The sequence below is a fragment of the Artibeus jamaicensis genome, unplaced genomic scaffold, assembly GCF_021234435.1.
Source record: "Artibeus jamaicensis isolate MK-2021 breed Jamaican fruit bat unplaced genomic scaffold, CSHL_Jam_final contig_685, whole genome shotgun sequence".
Taxonomy (NCBI): Eukaryota; Metazoa; Chordata; class Mammalia; order Chiroptera; family Phyllostomidae; genus Artibeus; species Artibeus jamaicensis.
The window spans coordinates 25,731,974-25,750,257 of NW_026521924.1; the positions used below are offsets into that span (position 1 = coordinate 25,731,974).

The 18,284-nt window shown below is 52.4% G+C and overlaps 3 protein-coding genes across 6 annotated transcripts in view; 2 read left to right on the top strand and 1 right to left on the bottom strand.

Moving 5' to 3' along the window:
* Window positions 1-1,701: 1,701 nt before the first annotated feature.
* On the top strand, window positions 1,702-7,301 carry SNX21 (sorting nexin family member 21). 3 transcript variants are annotated; one of them, XM_037164648.2, is made up of 4 exons: window positions 1,702-1,868; window positions 2,104-2,371; window positions 2,873-3,030; window positions 6,200-7,301. In XM_037164648.2, exons 2-4 carry the CDS (start codon window positions 2,110-2,112, stop codon window positions 6,872-6,874), a joined length of 1,095 nt encoding a protein of 364 aa, XP_037020543.1. In that variant the 5' UTR covers window positions 1,702-1,868; window positions 2,104-2,109; the 3' UTR covers window positions 6,875-7,301. The 3 variants fall into 3 exon arrangements, with proteins under 3 accessions (XP_037020543.1, XP_037020540.1, XP_037020541.1); XM_037164645.2 differs by having other exon boundaries at window positions 1,751-1,839; XM_037164646.2 differs by having other exon boundaries at window positions 1,758-1,839; window positions 2,078-2,371.
* On the bottom strand, window positions 7,297-18,148 carry ACOT8 (acyl-CoA thioesterase 8). 2 transcript variants are annotated; one of them, XM_037164620.2, is made up of 6 exons: window positions 17,932-18,148; window positions 16,551-16,687; window positions 12,093-12,318; window positions 9,804-9,961; window positions 9,199-9,393; window positions 7,297-7,551 (listed from the first exon to the last, which is right to left on the bottom strand). In XM_037164620.2, exons 1-6 carry the CDS (start codon window positions 18,048-18,050, stop codon window positions 7,433-7,435), a joined length of 954 nt encoding a protein of 317 aa, XP_037020515.2. In that variant the 5' UTR covers window positions 18,051-18,148; the 3' UTR covers window positions 7,297-7,432. The 2 variants fall into 2 exon arrangements, with proteins under 2 accessions (XP_037020515.2, XP_053527377.1); XM_053671402.1 differs by lacking the exon at window positions 7,297-7,551 and having other exon boundaries at window positions 7,604-9,393.
* ZSWIM3 (zinc finger SWIM-type containing 3) overlaps window positions 7,541-18,284 on the top strand; it is a 29,163-nt gene continuing 18,419 nt past the window's right edge. The window contains exon 1 of the mRNA XM_053671398.1: window positions 7,541-7,569. The gene's annotated coding sequence lies outside the window, so the exon portion shown is untranslated. The remainder of the gene's footprint in view (window positions 7,570-18,284) is intronic.

Sequence of the window (18,284 nt, forward strand, 5' to 3'; positions counted from 1 at the left end):
TTGTCATTTAGTGAATGTTCAGTAAATATTGTGGTGTTTGTAAGAATAACTGGACTGATGGTCTCTGGTTCAGTATAAAGAGGAAGTTCCTAAGAATCACAGTTGAACAATAATGGGAACAACAACCTCGGGAGGTGATGAGCTTCCTGTTACTGAATGTATGCAAGCAGAAATTTGATGATCGTCTTCTCAGAGGCTGTAGGAAGATAAACATACAGAGTCTAGGAGTAGTGGAGAATACAGGACAGCAGAAGATCTTTTTGTTCTGGACCTGTTTGTTCTGGACCCACAGTAAGCCCCCTCGCCCTGAGCCTCAGACTACCCATCTGGAAAGTAAAATCGCAAGGCCAGATACCTGAGTGACGCTCCTGCTCCGACAACCCATGGTTTTATGAACACCTGCTTTGTACCCAGACTTAGGCATATGCCAAAGTACAAGTTAATATTCAGCCCATGTTTAGTGAAAGAGTGAGTGTTGAGTGAATGAATGAATGAATGAATGAATGAAGTGTGCTTTTTTTTGCCCCCACACCTTGCTGGTAAGCTGAATAAAAACTACTTAGAGCTTTGAAATTATACAGATTTGGCCTTAAATCCCAGCTCCCCTATTTATTTCTTAGCTGTGGACTTTGGGGAAGTCAATTTGCCTAATTTCTTCATCTTGAAAATGGAACACGACTGTGCAATAGCAGGCTCCTTCCCAGCATGCTGTGAGGTGAGATATGACCTCATGTAAAGCACCTAAAACAGGATGTACCACACGATGGAGCCCCGAAAAATGAGAGCCCTGCCCCTTCTGTACATAGGGAGAGCGGAGAGAGCTGTTTTCATCCAAATCCATTCCCCCCAGACCCCTCTCTCCTGTGCCATTCAAAAGGAGTAGGGACCACTGTCTGATTTCATTTGTTCGATTGTGTAACTAGAAATATCTGTCCTGCTAGGGATTGATACCTGGACCTGCTGACAGGAAGCGACAATAAATTCTTCCTGACCTGCTGCGGCCCTCCCTCCAAGAGAAAGATAAAACAGCCCTCCAGAGGGGATGCTGAGGTCACCTTGCCTGCTTTACAGGAAAGAACAGGATGCACAGCTCAGGGGACCTGGGCTGCGTGGCCCCACACTCAGACCTCTTGGCACGCTGTGTGACTTTGGGCAACCAGCTCCTTTTCTGGGGCTCAGTTTCCCCGCTGGCCTGCTTCCTGCGTGCGTGGCTCACCTAAAACTGTAAAAAGCCTGTGAACACTGTAGAAAGGATAATCATGGCACTGATCATATCTGTCAGTTCCTGCTCTGCTCCAGGCGCTGGACTAGCATCCTTGTAAGAGCTACAAAATAGTACTTGTATTAATCGTTCCAGTTTTATATAAGAGAAGACCTAGGCTCAGCAAGGTCACATTCCAACCCAGACCACGTGTCTTTTGTTGGCCTCAGTTTTTTCACCAGAGAGATGGGCTTCCCACTGTCGAATAATGACTTTGGAAAGTTAAAAAGGTGGAAACTGAGGGCTTGATTGGTTACCAGCCTGGGTCTCTGAGAGGGTTAGGAGGGCTCAAGGAGGGTGTGAGCCCCGAGGTTTTGGGGACGATCCAGCAAGAGGCCTGAGGCTCGCTCAGGCCTACCCAGGATTCCAAGTCTCCTGGAGCGAAGGGCCCGGGATTCCCGGGCGGCTCCGGGAGCGGGCGGGGCCGGGGGCGGGGCAGCGCCAGGAAGAGGCCGGAGCGGAGCGCGCTGCAGCTCGGCCCGGCGGAGCCCCGCCGGCTCCAGTAATCCACCCGAGGCGGCACTCGGACCCATCCCTGGGGAGCAGCGCGCCCCGGAGTGCACCGCAGGGCGCCGGAGGTAGAGATGCACCAGGGGGCAAGAGACATGTAGGGAGAGACACGTAGGGAGAGACCCGGCTGCCTCCCGGGAAGTGGGCGGCCCCAAAGGACACGGGCGAGGGGAGGACGAACCCAGCTGAGTCCGGGGGCTCGCAGGACCCCAACGGGCAGGGGTAGGTCCTCCACGGGGCCCCTCCCACCCAACTGGACCCCGCCCCTCCGCGGGGGGCCGGGTTCTAACTCTCGCAGGGGCCCAGGACCCTCTGTCCGGCTCTCCCCGCAGGGTGCCATGGCCTCGCGGCTCCTGCACCGGCTGCGGCACGCCCTGGCCGGCGACGGCCCAGGGGAGGCGGCAGCGGGCACCGAGGGCGAGCAGTTCCCGGAGAGCTCGGAGCTAGAGGACGACGACGCCGAGGGCCTGTCCTCCCGCCTGAGCGGCACCCTTAGCTTCAACAGCGCCGAGGACGAGGACGACGAGGACGATGAGGACGACGAGGCGACTGGCCCCGACCCGCTGCCCCCTGTGGACGGGGCGTCGGGAGAGGCTGCAGGCGAGTGCGGGCGGACAGAGGCAGGAGTAGGCCTCCACCGCAGCGGTGTTCCCGAAAGCATCGGGGGTTCTGAGTTGATCCTGCCCAAACTCCGAAATCTCGACACTTCTTTAAGTGTCCCAACCATCTCTTGGCTGTGGGACCTCGAGAGTCCCAACACTTCTCTGAGCCAAGTTTCCCCTTGTGTCAAATAGGGACATCACCCCTTTCTTAGGGTTGTTGGGACATTATTAAATGTACACAAATGGGACACTAAATGTACGTCTGGGATACAAATGGTAATGTGCTAAGGGATGTTTTGCGGGTGGAGATAGTTATTTAGCGCCTACCGTCTGCCAAGCACCGTGTTTGGCATCTGGCCCCTCTCTGGCCTTCAATTTCCATTTATGACAAACGGGGATAAAGCTGTGTCGGCTTTTGGAAGGAGTGAGGTCATGGCACATGGTTGATGTCGCCTCTGGCCCCAGGCCTACTGATGTGACTGGTCACTTACTCATGCAGAGCGGAACCCCTCACCTGACGCACAGCGGGGCAGTCAGCTCCTGACACGGCAACTGCAGGATTTCTGGAAGAAGTCCCGGAACACCCTGGTTCCGCAGCGGCTGCTCTTTGAGGTGACCAGCGCCAACGTGGTCAAGGAACCCCCCTCCAAGTACGTGGTGAGTGTGGGTCCAGGAACCCCTGGGCTATGAGTCTACAAATCTAGCTAAAAGAAAGTAGGGAAGATTTCAATTCTCTTGGGGGGAAGGGAGCTCGTTGTGTAGTTATAAATGGCTGCCCCCATTTTACAGATGGGAAACTGAGTCTAGAAAGGGGATATAACTTGTGGAAGTCTTCAAGCAAATGATAGCCTCTCTGGGACTGAGTAAAGAAAGGATTATGGGCCTGCCTCCTATCCTGGCTTTGAAAATAAGAGAACGGGTGTGTGTGCCCCACTCACCTCACCCCCCAGGGTTTTGCTAAATGTAGCAAGATGCAAGGTACACAGGAAACAATATTGTCTGGACCAGGCTTGGAGACCCACGTTGCATTGGTTAGTGGTTTTAAAAATTAGATTTTGGATGCCAGCTGTTTGACCTTGGGTGAGTTGTATAACCTCGATGAGCCCATTCCTCATCGGAGCAATGGGGATAATGCAGAGAACTGTCACAGGAGTTAGATCAGACAGTGCACTGAAAGCCCTTAGCATTGTGCCTGGCATTATGAAGTGCTGCAGAAAATGTATAATAAAATAAAAAGTAGCTGTATTGTTAAGTTAGCTTTGGATTGAAAATGTCTGGCATCTAGGGCCTGCTGTGGCCTCCTTACAACCCAGGCTGATCCACTCTCCAGCAACTGCCGTGTATAGAATAAGCTTGTCCTAAGGGCTTCATTTAGGGAGTTGGTGGGGTTGGGTAAGGAGCCCTGTGTGGGGGCGCCTGGGAGTCCCCGTTTTCTTCTCTGTGGGAAGGAGAAACTGACATGGAAAATCAGGTCTGCCAGGTCCTGCTCCAGGCCAGGCCTGAAACCCAGTCTGACCTGGCTGGTCCCGGCGGCTGCAGCTCCCTGCCTGTCACCTCCCTCCTCCATTTCTGACTCAGCAGGACAGGGGCCTGGAGCCCTGTCCCACATCTGGGCCTCACCACCGCTCAGCAACAGCTGTTAGTAAACAAGGTCCACACCCACGGGGTGATTGCTTCAATTTGAGCAGGAACTGACTGGTAATCGAGTCTTAAGTGGCAAAAGTCCTGGCCAGGCTTCATGCACAGGAAGGGGACCCCACGGATCAGTTATCAAGGAGCAGCTGGGACACAAGGAAGTATGGGCGTGACTCTGGGAGAATGACAAGATAGAGCAGGACAGCCAAATATGCCCTGGCTGACGTCTAGAGAAACAAATCACCACCTTTGTCCACTGAGGACCCTAAATCCCAACGGAACTTCTCCTGGGGGATTAGAGCACAGGCTTTAGAATTAGGTCAGCCTGGGTTTGAATCCCAGCTGGGTCCTTTCCCAGCTGTGTGACTTCGGGGCCTCAGCTGTCACAGTGAGGACACCTTCCTTGCAGTGCTGTTGTGACAAAATGAGACTGGCTGTGAAGAGCCCAGCGCCGTGCGAGGCACAGGGTCAGCACTCAGTTCATGGGGCCACTGTCACGATCACCTGTCTCAGCAAGACATTGCAAGGGTCATGTAAGGACATGTAAGGGTCATGTAAGGGTCTCGGCAGGACACTGGAAGAGATGATGAATAATAGATGGTTTGCTGCCAGAACCCCCCAAAATAAAAGCCAGATAAACATAAGGGGTCATTACAGGCCAGTTCTTCCTGATGTGTGTCCTACAGAAAATAGGTTTCCTGGAATGTTAATAACTGTTCCTTTAAAAGAAAAAAAAAAAGACTTTGCAGTTTTTGCAGTGTGTTTGGGGAATGCAGAGTTGAAGAGTAAAATAAAGTGTCTTTACTGTTTGACTTTGTGATCCTTAATATTAAAGTGCACTGTGAATCTTGGAGAAGAGGACAGAGCAGGCAGACCCAACTAGCCACGGGTGGCTACACCACTGGCAGTTTCACAGAGAAAACCCAGGAGAAAGCCCTGGGTTTGCCGTTGGCCGGCCTTTAAAATCTCACCTTCACTAACCCCCTTTTAAAGCTGCTGGCTCAGCGTTCTTACAGACCGCTCCCTACTTGGGTTCTCGGGCCTGGAGGAAGTGTTTCCCCGAACACTGAGGGGTCGCTCAGTACCGCCTTCACAACTCCTGTCCCGTCAGAGTGCTGCTTCTGCCATTCTCTAACATTTGTCTTTAATTCAAACTTCTTTTCCTTATGTGAGTTTAAAAGACAACTTTGTAGGACTACTGTATGTGGAAAGCCTTGCTTGCGATAAAGAGACAATCTCTACAAAAGTAAAAGCAGTGACAAAGTGTCATTAAGTCCTGCCTGGATGCTGTTGCCTGTGCTTTCGGGCTTGCTTCTAAAAATGGAGCTGAGATGCGTTGAAGTGCTTTTTTAAAACCAGCACTTCTCAAGTTTGCGGTCAGAAAGATTCAAAGAGAACTGGAGGGGGAGGCGGGGGGAGGGAATCACCTCCTTCCTCTGATTCAGTGTTACTTACTCCAGCACATACCTCTTGAAGATCTCAGGGCCAACGTGTGTGTGTGCGTCGCACACCTGAGTGAGAACACTCAGGTGTGAGATGCATACTGTGAGAACGCACACTGTGGGTCACTGTGAGAACACTGACCCAGGCTGAGGCTTCCTTCACTGGACAAGGAAGCCGACTCAAGGGGCCTGCCTTGCCTGAAGTCACACAGGGAGGGCAGGAGGAGCTGGCCTGGGATTAGAACTGGAGTCTGAGTCCAGGGTACTTTTCCGTGATCGCCCCTGGGGTGTCTGAAGACCCATCGTCCATGTCTGGACTGAAACGACCTGGCCAGGAATGTGAGCACTCTGTGCTAGAGTAGAACACAGCTCCTACAGGTTGGCTCAGAGGCCCAAGAGACTGGCCTGGGTTTCCACTCACCCCTGGTTTTCCAGAGGGGCTGTGAGAAGAGCTAGTGGCCCCAGTGAGAAGGGAGTACTTTCTGGAAGGGGCAGAAGGGCAGTGGCTCCAGGCACTGAAGCTCATCTCTGTCTTTCTCTCCCTGTGCTGCCTGGGCCTGGGCCATTTCAGACCAGCCTCAGGTAAGACGAGCTGGGCTCCCTGGCTGCTGCCCCAGCAGCCCCCACCTTCCTGCGCCCAGTTTTAGAGGTGAAGGGAAGAGGTGGGGCAGAGCGCTGGAAGTGGGGTGTGGGGAGGGAAGGGGCCCATGGACAACTTGCACCCGCCCTGATCCCTACCCTCCCTGCAGCTCTACACCATCGCCGTGACGGGGCCTGGGCCACCGGATCGCCAGCAGGCCCAGATCTCTCGCCGATACTCGGACTTTGAGCGGCTGCACCGAAACTTGCAGCGGCAGTTCCGGGGCCCCATGGCCGCCATCTCCTTCCCCCGGAAGCGCCTGCGCCGGAACTTCACCGCAGAGACCATCGCCCGCCGCAGCCGGGCCTTCGAGCAGTTTTTGAGCCACCTGCAGGCAGTCCCCGAGCTGCGCCAGGCCCCAGACCTGCAGGACTTCTTCGTGTTGCCCGAGCTGCGGCGAGCACAGAGCCTCACTTGCACGGGCCTCTATCGTGAGGCTCTGGCACTCTGGGCCAATGCCTGGCAGCTGCAGGCCCATCTGGACACCCCGTCCAGCCCCGATCGCCCTCTGCTGACCCTGGCTGGGCTGGCTGTGTGCCACCAGGAACTGGAGGACCCTGGGGAGGCCCGGGCGTGCTGCGAGAGAGCTCTTCAGCTGCTGGGGGAGGAGAGCCCCCACCCTTTATTGGCACCCTTTCTGGAGGCCTATGTCCGGCTCTCCTGGCGCCTGGGGCTGGACAAACGCCAGTCAGAGGCACGGCTCCAGGCCCTGCAGGAGGCGGGCCTGACCCCCACGCCACCCCCCAGTCTCAAAGAATTGCTAATCAAGGAGGTACTGGACTAACCTGGCCTAGATTTCAGGCCACCCTGGGGAGAGGCACTGCCCCCAGGATGGCAGGGGCGGAGAGACTGATGAGGACCTAACCGCGGCTGGGAGGCTGTAGGGGTGCTGGGAACCCCTGGAAGTACCACAAAGAATTTGTGGCAGACCAAGGACACGTGATTCTTCCGTTGAGCTGGGCTCAGGAAAAGCTCTGGCTGGGGATGCCTGAGATGGGGCAGGGAGGGAGTCTGATGCCCTCCCTTCGGCCTATGAAGGATTTGGGGCTGTGCCCCAGGTTGGGGTCAGGGTTCCCCTTGCCTTGGGCCTTCCCAGCCAGTGAAGCAGCCTGGCCGAAGGGCCAAGGACTCTGCCTCTGGACTCCTGGAGTTGATGGCTGGAGGGCGCGCTGCAGTGCTGGCCCAGGGGAATTAAAGGCCAGCAGCTCCGGTGTTAGCAGTCTCTTTATTGGATGTGAAGGACATAAGGCCCCGCCCTCAGCTGTGACTCCTGCATCTGGAGTGGGGGAGGTGGGAAGAGAAGGGAGGTCCTTGAAGCCCCAGGCCAAGCCGGTACCTCTTGCTACAGCTTGTTCCCTAAGACCTGGGGCTTCACTCGAATGACGCCCTCCTGGGCACAGGACACAGCCAGGACCCCATCCTGACGCCACAGCTGCCCACGAACCAGCCCCCGGGAGCCACCTGCAGGTGAGGAGAAGGGTAAGAACAGCCTTTTCTCTCCTTCAGCACAGCCAAACAGGCTTCTGGAAAAGGGTGCAGTCCAGGTTGGGCTGCCCCGCACAAGGGCACACTGAGTGTGTAGTCACTCCCAAACTCCAAGTGCCTTTTTATGAGCCTGGGGTGGTCACTCATTGGGAGTAACTCCTCCCATGGGAACCCAATTGACAATTGAAAAGCACTTTCATATCTTCTCTGGATTCCTCAAAAAGATCAGAGCCCTGGCTGGTGTGGCTCAGTGGATTGAGTGCCAAGCTGCAAACCAAAGGGTTGCCAGTTCAATTCCCAGTCAGGGCACATGCCTGGGTGGCCGGCCAGGTCCCCAGTAGGGGGTGTGCGAGAGATAGCCACACACTGATGTTTCTCTCCCTCTCTTTCTCCTTCCCTTCCCCTCTCTAAAAATAAGTAAGTAAAACCTTTTTTTTTTTTAAAAAGATCACAGAGTGGGGACTTTTAGAACAGCCTTGGACAGTACCTGGGTAAGCAGATCTAAGCTCGTGTTAGGAAACCCATCAGTTCCCTTTACAATAAATCATACCAGTCCCTCAAGGCCGGTATTATAGGAAAAACAGCCATGCCCCCACCCAACCTCCAAGGGTGCAAAAAGGCTCAGGGGAGAGAATCCTGGGCTGTGAGGTCCGGCCACCCTCCCTCCCCACCTGCCGATTTTCTCTCCTTTGCCAGCCTTGGCCTAGCTCGGTGCGTATGATGGGAGCTGCCGGCTTCGCTTACACACAGTGCAGCTCACTTAGTCCTCACTGTAGCCAAGTGAAGCAGGGCTGCTTGTCCCCTTCCCCAGAGAAGCCTGAAATTTGGAGAGGCTGAGGAACTTGGCTTTAAGAATCAGACCAAACCCCAACCCAAGTCTCCCAACTTCAAGGTTGCTGATCTTCTACTGGGATGCTGTTGGTCCTTGAGAGGCCCCCTTCCCTGGGTATCAAGAGTCCCGTAAGTTTGGTCCCTGTCGTACAAAGCGAGGCTTTTCATCATTTGAAAGGTATTTCCTTGGAGAGGAACCCAGGGCTCTGCCACCAGACACTGATGAACGAATGAGTCTGGGCTTCTCCATGTCCGATGAGGAGCATCCAAGTAGGGAGGCCCTTAGAAATTGTTAAGTGCCCCCAGCCCCAACCTCGTTAACCAGCAGAAGCACTTAGGGAGCTTCTTAAAAATACAGTTTCCTGGACCTCTTCCAAGACCTGCTGAGTCATAATGTTAGAATCCGAGCATCTACTTTGACAAAGCTCCCCCAAGTGGCGGTGTGATGGGCCACCAGGTTTGGATACCACTGCTCTGATACAACTCTATTTAGGTTGGGAAACTGAGGCTTGGAGAGGCAATGGGACTTGCCCAAGGCCATATGGAGACTCAGAAGTGGTTCTGGAACTTGAACTGGGTCTCTGAGATACTGTGAACCACAGTCCCAGCATGTTACAGAAACCAGGAGCTGAGCAGGCGTCCTGTCCTCCAGCTTCACCCTGTCATTTCAGAGGCAAGGATGCCAAAGCCTGGGGGACAGGAGAGCAAGTGACCTGTACGGTGCCTCATAGGAATGCACACTCCCTACCACCCCAAGGCCAGTGCCCTTGTCCCACGTGGCCCCACACTTACCAGCCCAGGGGCTCTCGCACTGATAGAGCATCCAGTGATCCGCTCGGAAGGGGGCGTGGAACCACATGGAGTGGTCCAAGGAGGCCATGAAGTGCACCTTATACTGCCACCAGTACGGCAGCAGCGCTGTGTCCAGGAAGGCATAGTCCGAGATGTACGCAGCCACGCAGCAGTGCATCTTGAAGTCGCCCTCCCCTGCAATAGGTCCCAGCCCCATCAGCGCTGGGCTCCTGGGCTTTATAGCTCAGGGCCTGCAGGGAGGTGGGGAGAAAGGGGCTGCCGAGCACAGATGTGCAGACTGTCTGCAGCACAAGGGCACCTGGTGGGGGTGGGGTCTTCAGTCCCCAAGTCTCCCACACAGGAAGCAGTAGACCTGGAGAAGAATCTCAGCAAGGTGCCCTGCCCTGCCCTGCCCTCCCCAGAAAGGGCCCACATTAAGATTACAGTCGTCGCCCATTCTCTCTGTGCAAAAGCCTGACAGGGTCCTGGTGAGAAGCTGAGCCAACTTCCCCATCACACGGATGAGGAAATAGGTCCAGAGAGGAGAAGTAACATGCCCAAGGCCACGTAGGGCAAATGAGGTGCAGGCCGGAGGGTCCTCTTACCAATGTAGCCCCGGGCTCGTACCCAGAACATCTGTTTGGGCTCTGTGTTCTGCAGCTGGTGCAGGGTGACTACGTTTACTGGCTTGATCTCAATGGGCATGTCCTGGGCAGCAATTCGGTTCAGGCCAATTCTGTACCTCTCTTGGAGGGCAGGGTCCCTGAAAGTAAAGTAAAGTGGGGAAGACCCGGAGAGTGGGGGGAGCTTGTCTTCTGAACTGCTTCCTCTTACCCCCTCATTCCTTTTTAGGGGAGTCCAGGGTTAGCCTGAAAATTCCCCTCTGGCAGGTAGGAGCATCAAGTCTTTGAAGCCCTTCTTTGCTTCCAGTGAGCCATGGGGCTTTGTGCAAGTCAGTAACCTCCCTGAGCCTATCCTCCCGTCTGCAAAATGTGGACAATGACAGTAGCCAACAGGATAATGCGCACAAAGCCCACACATCACCGTCCGGGGGCATACCGCCACGTGCACCATTCCAGGCGCTGCACCTGCACGAACTCGCTCTGCACAGCCCTGCAAGTCAGGTGCGACTAATGTGCCCCCATGAATCAGAGCCCAAGCAGCCTGCTCGGAGAGCACAGAGGTCAGGGTCTGGGCCCAGGCAGCTGGGCTCCGCGGTTCACACTCTTCACCGCCTCACACACTCAGGGGCCAGGCTGCCCAACTTGGACCGAGTCGCCTAACCCTGAGCAACTGGAAACACTGCATCCCCAGAGGGAGGAGCCCATTTCCAGGGAAGCTCCTTGGTCATGGTCACGGCCACGCCTAGTGCACATCGGAATTTCCATTTTCATCCCTGTCCTCTCAGGCACTGTCCATTCTACAATGATGGAACGTTCTCTATCTACACTGTCCACCGCAGTAGCCACTGGCCACATGTGGCTACTGAGTGCTTGAAATGTGGCTGGTGTGGCTGAGGAAGAGAACTCTTAACAACAGAAGAGTTCTGATGTTAAGTGTAATGCTATGTGGCTTTCTTATTGGACAGCAGAGGACTAGATTTAAGGACCAGTAAGAACAGTGTCCTCCTTTCACTCCAGCAAACATTTCTTGGGCTCCAACCACAAACTAGGACCTGAGCTTATTCCTCTCCACCAATAGCGGTATAGCTACAATTTACTGAACACTCGCTAAGTGCCTTATTAATCTCTTATCTCATTTAATCCTCACTGCAGCCTTCCTACCAGGTAGGAATTATGATTAGCACCATTTTATGACGCAGGGCGTAGGTTCAGAATGGGAAAGCAACTTGCCCAAACTCACACAGCTAGTAGGGACAGGAACTAGATTTGAACCTAGAGCTCTCCCAGGTTCAAAGCCACACCTGCCCCATCACACCTTGCTGCTGCCCCCGCACGCAGCCCAAGAGAGAGGCACTTGCCCTCGGACACAGCTGTGAGTAGGCAGAGCAGAAACAAACATTTTTTAAATGAAGAAGCAGGGCTCTGAGAGGCCGGGGAGTTGGGCAGAGTCACAGAGCAAATGGGCATCACAGGGCACAGCCCTGGCCGAAGTCCACGCATGCGCCAGTTGGGTATCGGAGCCCAGGGCGGTTTTCCCACGCCCCAGCATTTTTCCAACTTTACCAAGTGCGACCCCACTAAGAAATATATTTTACCAGGTGATATTTCAAATATTTAACATGCACTGGCTGGCGTGGCTCTGTGGATAGAATACCAGCTTGCCAACCAAAGGGTCACCGGTTTGATTCCCAGTCCGGGCACATGCCTGGGTTGCAGGCCAGGCCCCCATTGAGGGGCACGTGAGAGGCAACCAGTCAATGTATCTCTTACACACCAATGTTTCCCTTTCTTTCTCTCTCCCCATCTCTCTAAAAATAAATAAATACAATCTTTAAAATATTTAACATGCACTAAGGCAAAGGCAGCAGGAGGGAGCCTGCCCCTTGCCAGGCATTAGCTCTTAGGCTGCTGGATCATGTGACCTTGAAGGAGGGCGGCGGGACATCACACAGGGACTGGGGAGGTGAGTAACCAAGTAGTTACAGAAGGGTTTCAATATTTTAACGACCAATAAAACTGTACCGTGTACCTGGACTGGCTGAATCGTAAGCCCTGCATGCTACATCATGACCCAGCACACGCACATGTGCAGATACGCCAACACACACAACTGAAACTCAACTTCCACACAAGCATTCTTACCCCACTGCATACAGTACACCCAGCATCTTCTTCCCGAGTCCGTGTTTTTGAATGGTCAAGATGCACTAATGGAATCCGTGACCCACACAGGTGGCAACGGCCCTGTCCTGAAGTCTCCAGGTCTCTCACCTTAGGTACTGGTCAATGAGAGTCTCGTAGTCCAGCAGGTCCTCCGGCGGGGGCACCGTGGGCATGCAGAACTGGTGCTGGAGGGGGCTGGGCTGGGCCCGCTGGAAGGAGGCCTGGCAGATGAAGATGGGCTGGCCGTGCTGCACGGCCTTCACAGAGCGCACTGAGAAGCTCGCCCCTGTTCGCGTCCGCTCCACGTGGTACAAAACGGGCACCTTCGGGTCCCCTGCAGGGGGCACAAGGGACACGGTGAGCCTGAGTGAGCCCCACAGACCCTGTCATCATCGCAATGGCTGGACAGGCACTGCTGCTACTTGCTCTCCATTCGTTTTCTGCTTGGTGGCTACTGACTGAGGTTGGCAGAGGCCCAGGTACTGGGGACAGACAGAACACCAGACCCTGTCCTGGGGACGCTTGCTCCCAGTGCAGGGGAAACCCTTCTTTCTCAACAGCAACCAACAGAAGGGACATGGCCAGATCCCCTGCATTCAAATCCCAGCTCATGGGCTGTGTGACCTTGGGAAAGTCACTTAACCTCTCTGAGCAGTTTACTCACTATAAAATGAGGATCATCATACTGTTTATAAATCTCAGGATTTTAATGAGAGTTAGTTCATAATTATAAAGTGATTAGAATAATATCTGACACATAGCAAGTGCTCTGTGTTTGTTAAATACAATAAACACTCCTAGCTTTTGCCTTGTTCCATCTGTGACTGGGATCTTGCCATGCATGAGTCCAGTACCATTCTGTGTCAGGGGTCAGCACATCTGTCCTGACACCTGTTTGCTTTTTCTTTTTTTCCTTCCTTCCTTCCTTCCTTCCTTCCTTCCTTCCTTCCTTCCCTCCTTCCTTCTCCCTCTCTCTCTCTCCCTCCCTCCCTCCTTCCTTCCTTTCAAGAACAAGCAAAGGCTATCATTCAGAGTTTGGTATAGCAAGGGAGTGAGCTGCCATCACTACTGCTTGGCAGAGACTCAAAGGCAGGCAGAGGAGTGAGCAAGCTTTCTCGTGAGAAAAGTTTTCAGATGCCCCCTGACTGGAGGCTGTTGCCATGGGGAAGCTGTGAGGCAAGCTAAGTAGAAGCAGGGGATACTTTATCATTGGTTAGGGGCCCATGTGTGGCTTTCTGTAGTTCGTCCTAAGTTAGCATGGGCAACAATTAGGGAAGCCGTCAGTCATTGGCCAAGTCCTGGCTCTTCGGGGCAGACTGTTACAGGGGCTGTGGTTTGGCTTCTGGACTGGTTGCTACAGATGGCGGTTTCAAACCTGACATAGAGATGTTACTTTGGTTTTCTGTGCTTACTGATTCTAGTCATGGATCCAAGATCTCTTTTTATATATGGTCTGGCCATTGTTTGAATACTCATTTGCTCTCAGGAAAGCCTGCGCAGTCAGTCATTTCCTCCTTGATGCAAGTGGCAGTCTGTCGGTCTTCCTTCGGGTCTTCTCTCCTAGTGCAGGATGGATGGCCCTGGCTGCAGGCTGAGGACTGTTAGCCTTGAACAATGGACGAGGCCGGTGGGGTTTAGAGGGAGGGAGTCTCCCTGGTGTTCCTGAAGTCCTTCACTGTCTCTCTGAGTTAGGTCAACCTTGGAGAACTCTGACCTTGGTCGACCCTGACCACCAGATAATATGATGTCTTGAAAGAAGCCAGATCTAGAAAAGTGTCACTTCCCCCACCCAGAGCCAAATGGGGAGCCAGTCAGACACTGCAGGCTCATTCAACGGCAATAAACTTCATTGTGGAGGCCTGTGGCTGCTGGTCAGTCTGATATCTGGCATTGCCACAGGGGCACTTCTACCAGAATGGGGACTCCTCAAAATCCAAGGCCTCTGAGAAGGGCTTTCCAGAGTCCAATGCTGGAGAGAGAGCCACAGTCTGACTTCAGGGGCAGTCTGACTCCTCCCTTACCAATGAACTTAAATTAGTTTTCATCTAATCCTTGGGCTAATGCAGTACTTCTAGTTACTAGTGCTTTACTTTTCGGTGTGAATGAGTTCCAGACCTATTCTTGGAAATTTTTGCTGGAACAGAGAAGGTAGGTAAGCTCTGGAGCAGCACATTGAAGGTAGGATGCCAAGCAGCAGTAGTTCCTAAGACATCTGTTCTCACGTGGGTCTCACAAAGACTATGCAGACTACGTCTTATTCCCATTTTAAGGATGAAGAAACTGATGCCATAAGTAACATTTTTTTTTGGAAAACGGCCAAGCCCATTTGTTTATGTTGTTCTTTAAGAAAAAAATGCCTCACCCGAGAATATGTTTATTGATTTTTGGAGATAGAGAGAGGGGGAGAGAAAGAGAGAGAGAAACGTCAGTATGAGAGAGAAACACTAACCGGTTGCCTCCAGTACTTGCCCCAACTGGGGATCAAACCCGCAACCTAGGTATGTGCGCTGACGGGGAACTGAACCCACAACCTTTTGGTGTATAGGATGACAATCCAACCAAGTAAGCCTCTCGGCCAGGGCTCCCATCTGTATTTTGTTGATTTTGCCAGCATAACCTAAAATATTTACTATCTGGCCCTTTGCTGACCTCTGCTCTAGATTCTCCAAGACTCTCACCCTATGCTGAGTCAAATGACTTCTGTCCTACAGCTCTCTACTTCTCGAGAGAAATACTTTAAAAAAAAAATACAGCCCTGGCTGGTGTGGCTCAGTGGACTGGGTGCCTGCCTACAAACCGAAAGGCTGCTGGTTTGATTCCCAGTCAGGGCATATGCCCCTGGCTTGCAAGTCAGCTCCCTAGTTGGGGGTGGGCAAGTGGCAACCATACCCTGATGTTTCTCTCCTTCTCTAAATATAAAAAAAATAAAATCTTTTTAAAAATTAAAACAACAAAAAAAAACAGCCCTGGCTGATATGGCTCAGTGGATTCAGCACCAGCCTACACACCAAAAGGTTGCCAGTTTGATTCCTGGTCAGGGCACATGCCTAGGTCATGGGCCAGGTCCCCAGTGGGGGGAAGGGAATGCAACTGATCAATGTTTCTATCACACATCAATGTTTCTCTCCATCTCTTTCTCCATCCCTTCCCTTTCCTCTAAAAATTAATAAATAAATTTTTTTAAAAGATTTTATTTATTTATTTATCTTTAGAGGGGAAGGAGAGAGGGAGAAACATATATGTATGGTTGCCTTTCATGCATCCCCTGCTGGGAACTGGCCTGCAGGGAACCGGCCTGCAACCTAGGCATGTGCCCTGACTGGGAATCAAACCGCGATTCTCTGGTTCGCAGGCCTGTGCTCAATCCACTGAGCTACACCATCCAGGTCCTAAATAAAATATTTAAAAAGACCCTCACTAACATTCTAGCCTAGGCTTTCAGAAAAACAATTGATATGATAAAAGGCCAAGGACCAACAACCCTCCCTAACATCTTTTAACTAAAAATATCACCAGAGCCTTGGTCAGATGGCTCAGTTGGTCGCATTGTCAACCTGCACCCAAAAGGTTGCAGGTTTGGTCCCCGGTCAGGGCCCATACCTAGGCTGTGGGTTCGAACCCCAGTTGAGGTGCATATAGGAGGCAACTGATCAGTGTTTCTGTTTCTCTCCCCCTCACCCTCTCTCCCTTCCTCTTTCTAAAATCAATAAACATATATCATTAGGTGAGGATTTTTTAAAAATATGTCATTGGATCATCATCCTTCGTTATAATATTTAATGTACCCAGTACAGAGTCACATTACAAACTGATGTCAAAAAAAAAATGGAGACAATTTAAAATGGAGCTGAAGCTGCCATCCCAGAGGAACTGCCTTGCACTTCTTATGCGCCAAACCTCTGGAACGTTAAAACAGGGCCCAATAGCCCCGGCGGTGTGGCTCAGTGGATTGAATGCTGGCCCGAGAATCAAAGGGTTGCGGGCCAGGTCCCCAGCAGGGGGCGTGGGAGAGGCAACCACACATTGATGATTCTCTTCCTCTTTCTCCCTCCCTTCCCCTCTCTAAAAATAAATAAGTAAAATATTTAAATGAACATAAAAGTTAAAAAAAAACCAACAGGCAAAATAGGCCTGGCCAGGTAGTTCAGTTGGCTAAGGCGTCAAGGTTGCGGGCTTGATCTCCATGCAGGGCACGTACAAGAAGCAACCAATGAATGCATCGATAAGTGGAAGAACAAATCAATGTTTCTGTTTCTGTCTCTCTCACCCTTAAATCAATGTTTTTTGAAAAAGAAAAGCCGTGGCTGGTGTGAGTGAGTGCATTGAGAGCTGGCCTATGAACTGAAGGATTGTTGGTTCAATTCCCAGTCAGGGCAAATGCCTGAGTTTTGGGCCAGGTCCCTAGTCGGAGGTGTGGTATTTCTCTCTCACACTGGTGCTTCTCTCCCTCTCTTTCTCCCTCCCTCCCCTGTCCTCCTCCGTCTCCCAAGTCAGGCCTCCCAGACCAGGAAGAAGCGCCTGCTGGGTCACCAGGGTTGGGCTGGGAGCAAGGAAGGAGCGGCTTACCTGCCCGCACAAAATAGCAGTGCAGGGAGTGCACGTGAATGTCTTCACTCACAGACTTGGCTGCAGCCACCAAGGCCTGGCCTATGATCTGGCCCCCAAACAGCCGTTTGCTTATGGGTACCCAGTAATGCCTTCCTCTGTGGGAAGAAAGGGAAAGCAGGAAAGACTTCAGGGCTGGACCAAATCCTACAATGATCAGTTACAAATCTCTTAACTTCATTGGGGCTTGGGATCCTTCTGAGAATCTGGTGAAAGCCCTGGGCCCTTTGCCCAGACGAATGCTCTTATATCATTCTGCACACAGAACATATATCTCCAGGGCCTTCAGGATTGCCTGATCCATCTGCGGACTTTGTTCCAGGATAAGAAACCAACCCCCATATTTTATACTAACAGGGATCAAAGAGGAGAAGTGGCTTTAGTAAGGTCACACAATTGCTAATACTTAGCAGTATCTGGGTCTTTGGACCCCGAGTCTGATTATTTCTTCCACTGCTCATATACCAAGGTTCGGCAGAAGCCTCTCAAGGCTTTGAGTGGATGAAGGTGAACCGCAAGAATGAAAATGAACTGCATTTAGGCTTGCCACATATACCCCTCAACTTTGACAACCCAAGAACTAGATTTAGAGCTCAAAGGGCCCTCAGACTTCAAATATAACCCCTTCAGTATGAAGATGGGAAAACTAAGTAGTCCCCAGAGGTGAAAAGGGATTGCCCAGGGTGGGACCCTTGTGGATGCTGAAGGGTTTGGGTCTCTTGCTTTCCAAGGCCACACCCAAGTTTAGCAATTTTATAGAATGCTTTTGTTAATAACCCTCCAGGAAGTTATTTGTGATTCCTTAAATTGGGGGTAGAGAAGTTAACACTCAAAATAGCTCCCAACAAGGGGCCTTGAAGACCAAAACTGTTAAATCCCCAGCTGCAGTCAAGAATTTACATGGTGTGGGGAAAGAAGATGGGTCAGGCTTCGGAATGAGTAAGGAGCTACCACACCTCAACAAGTGGTGATGTGGCAAAGGATAGATAGTGAATTTGCAAGGAGCTGAGGGTAAGTTTTAAACCCGATTATCTGCGTGCTCTTGGACTAACCGCAGCCCTTTTGAGCCTGGTTCCGAGGGACACAAGAAACTGCTGAGAAGGACATCTCAGGTCACCACTTTATTAGCCCAGACTGCCAGTCCTCCTAGGGGTGGCGCTGCGCAAAACCGACGTGGAGAGGGAGCAAGCCCGGGCAGCAAGGACAGCTCTGTCAGGCACAAGTTCTCTCCCGATCCGTCACAGAGCCTATCCTCTTCCAGGAGGCTACATACAGAGTGGCGGCCGTAGCGATCAGGAGCCTCTGTCCTAATAGGGAATGCGCGCCAGATTCGGCCGGCTACCTGAAGAGATCTTCGTCCAGCGGCTCGAGGTTGAGCACGCTGGTGACCAGGACGCTGCGGAGGTCCCTGGGGACATCGCCACCGCCCTGCCCATCCTCCGGGGACTGCGTGGAGGTCATGTCGATCACTCGCTGCCGGCCGGAAACACTGCACTGAATCAGACTCCGGGAGACCAGCCCTGAATTCGCAGGTCCCCGCAGCCAGCTCAAGTAATCGGAAGTCTGAGCAATGAGAATAAAGGATACAAATTATGATTGGTCAGTGTTCCTGTCAGTCTTCGGGTGTGCGGCTACTTTTCTCTAGTGATTGGATAAAATGAGTATCAGTCTGGAGATCTTACGTGTGATTGGATG

Coding starts and splice junctions, on each gene's coding strand:
- SNX21 (XM_037164648.2), top strand. CDS start 2,110: ATGGCCTCGCGGCTCCTGCACCGGCTGCGGCACGCCCTGGCCGGCGAC. Junction 2,372..2,872: donor GGCGTCGGGAGAGGCTGCAG/GCGAGTGCGGGC, acceptor TTACTCATGCAG/AGCGGAACCCCTCACCTGAC. Junction 3,031..6,199: donor AACCCCCCTCCAAGTACGTG/GTGAGTGTGGGT, acceptor CCCTCCCTGCAG/CTCTACACCATCGCCGTGAC.
- ACOT8 (XM_053671402.1), bottom strand. CDS start 18,050: ATGACCTCCACGCAGTCCCCGGAGGATGGGCAGGGCGGTGGCGATGTC. Junction 16,688..17,931: donor CTGGACGAAGATCTCTTCAG/GTAGCCGGCCGA, acceptor TTCTTCCCACAG/AGGAAGGCATTACTGGGTAC. Junction 12,319..16,550: donor CTGCTATTTTGTGCGGGCAG/GTAAGCCGCTCC, acceptor TGCCCCCTGCAG/GGGACCCGAAGGTGCCCGTT.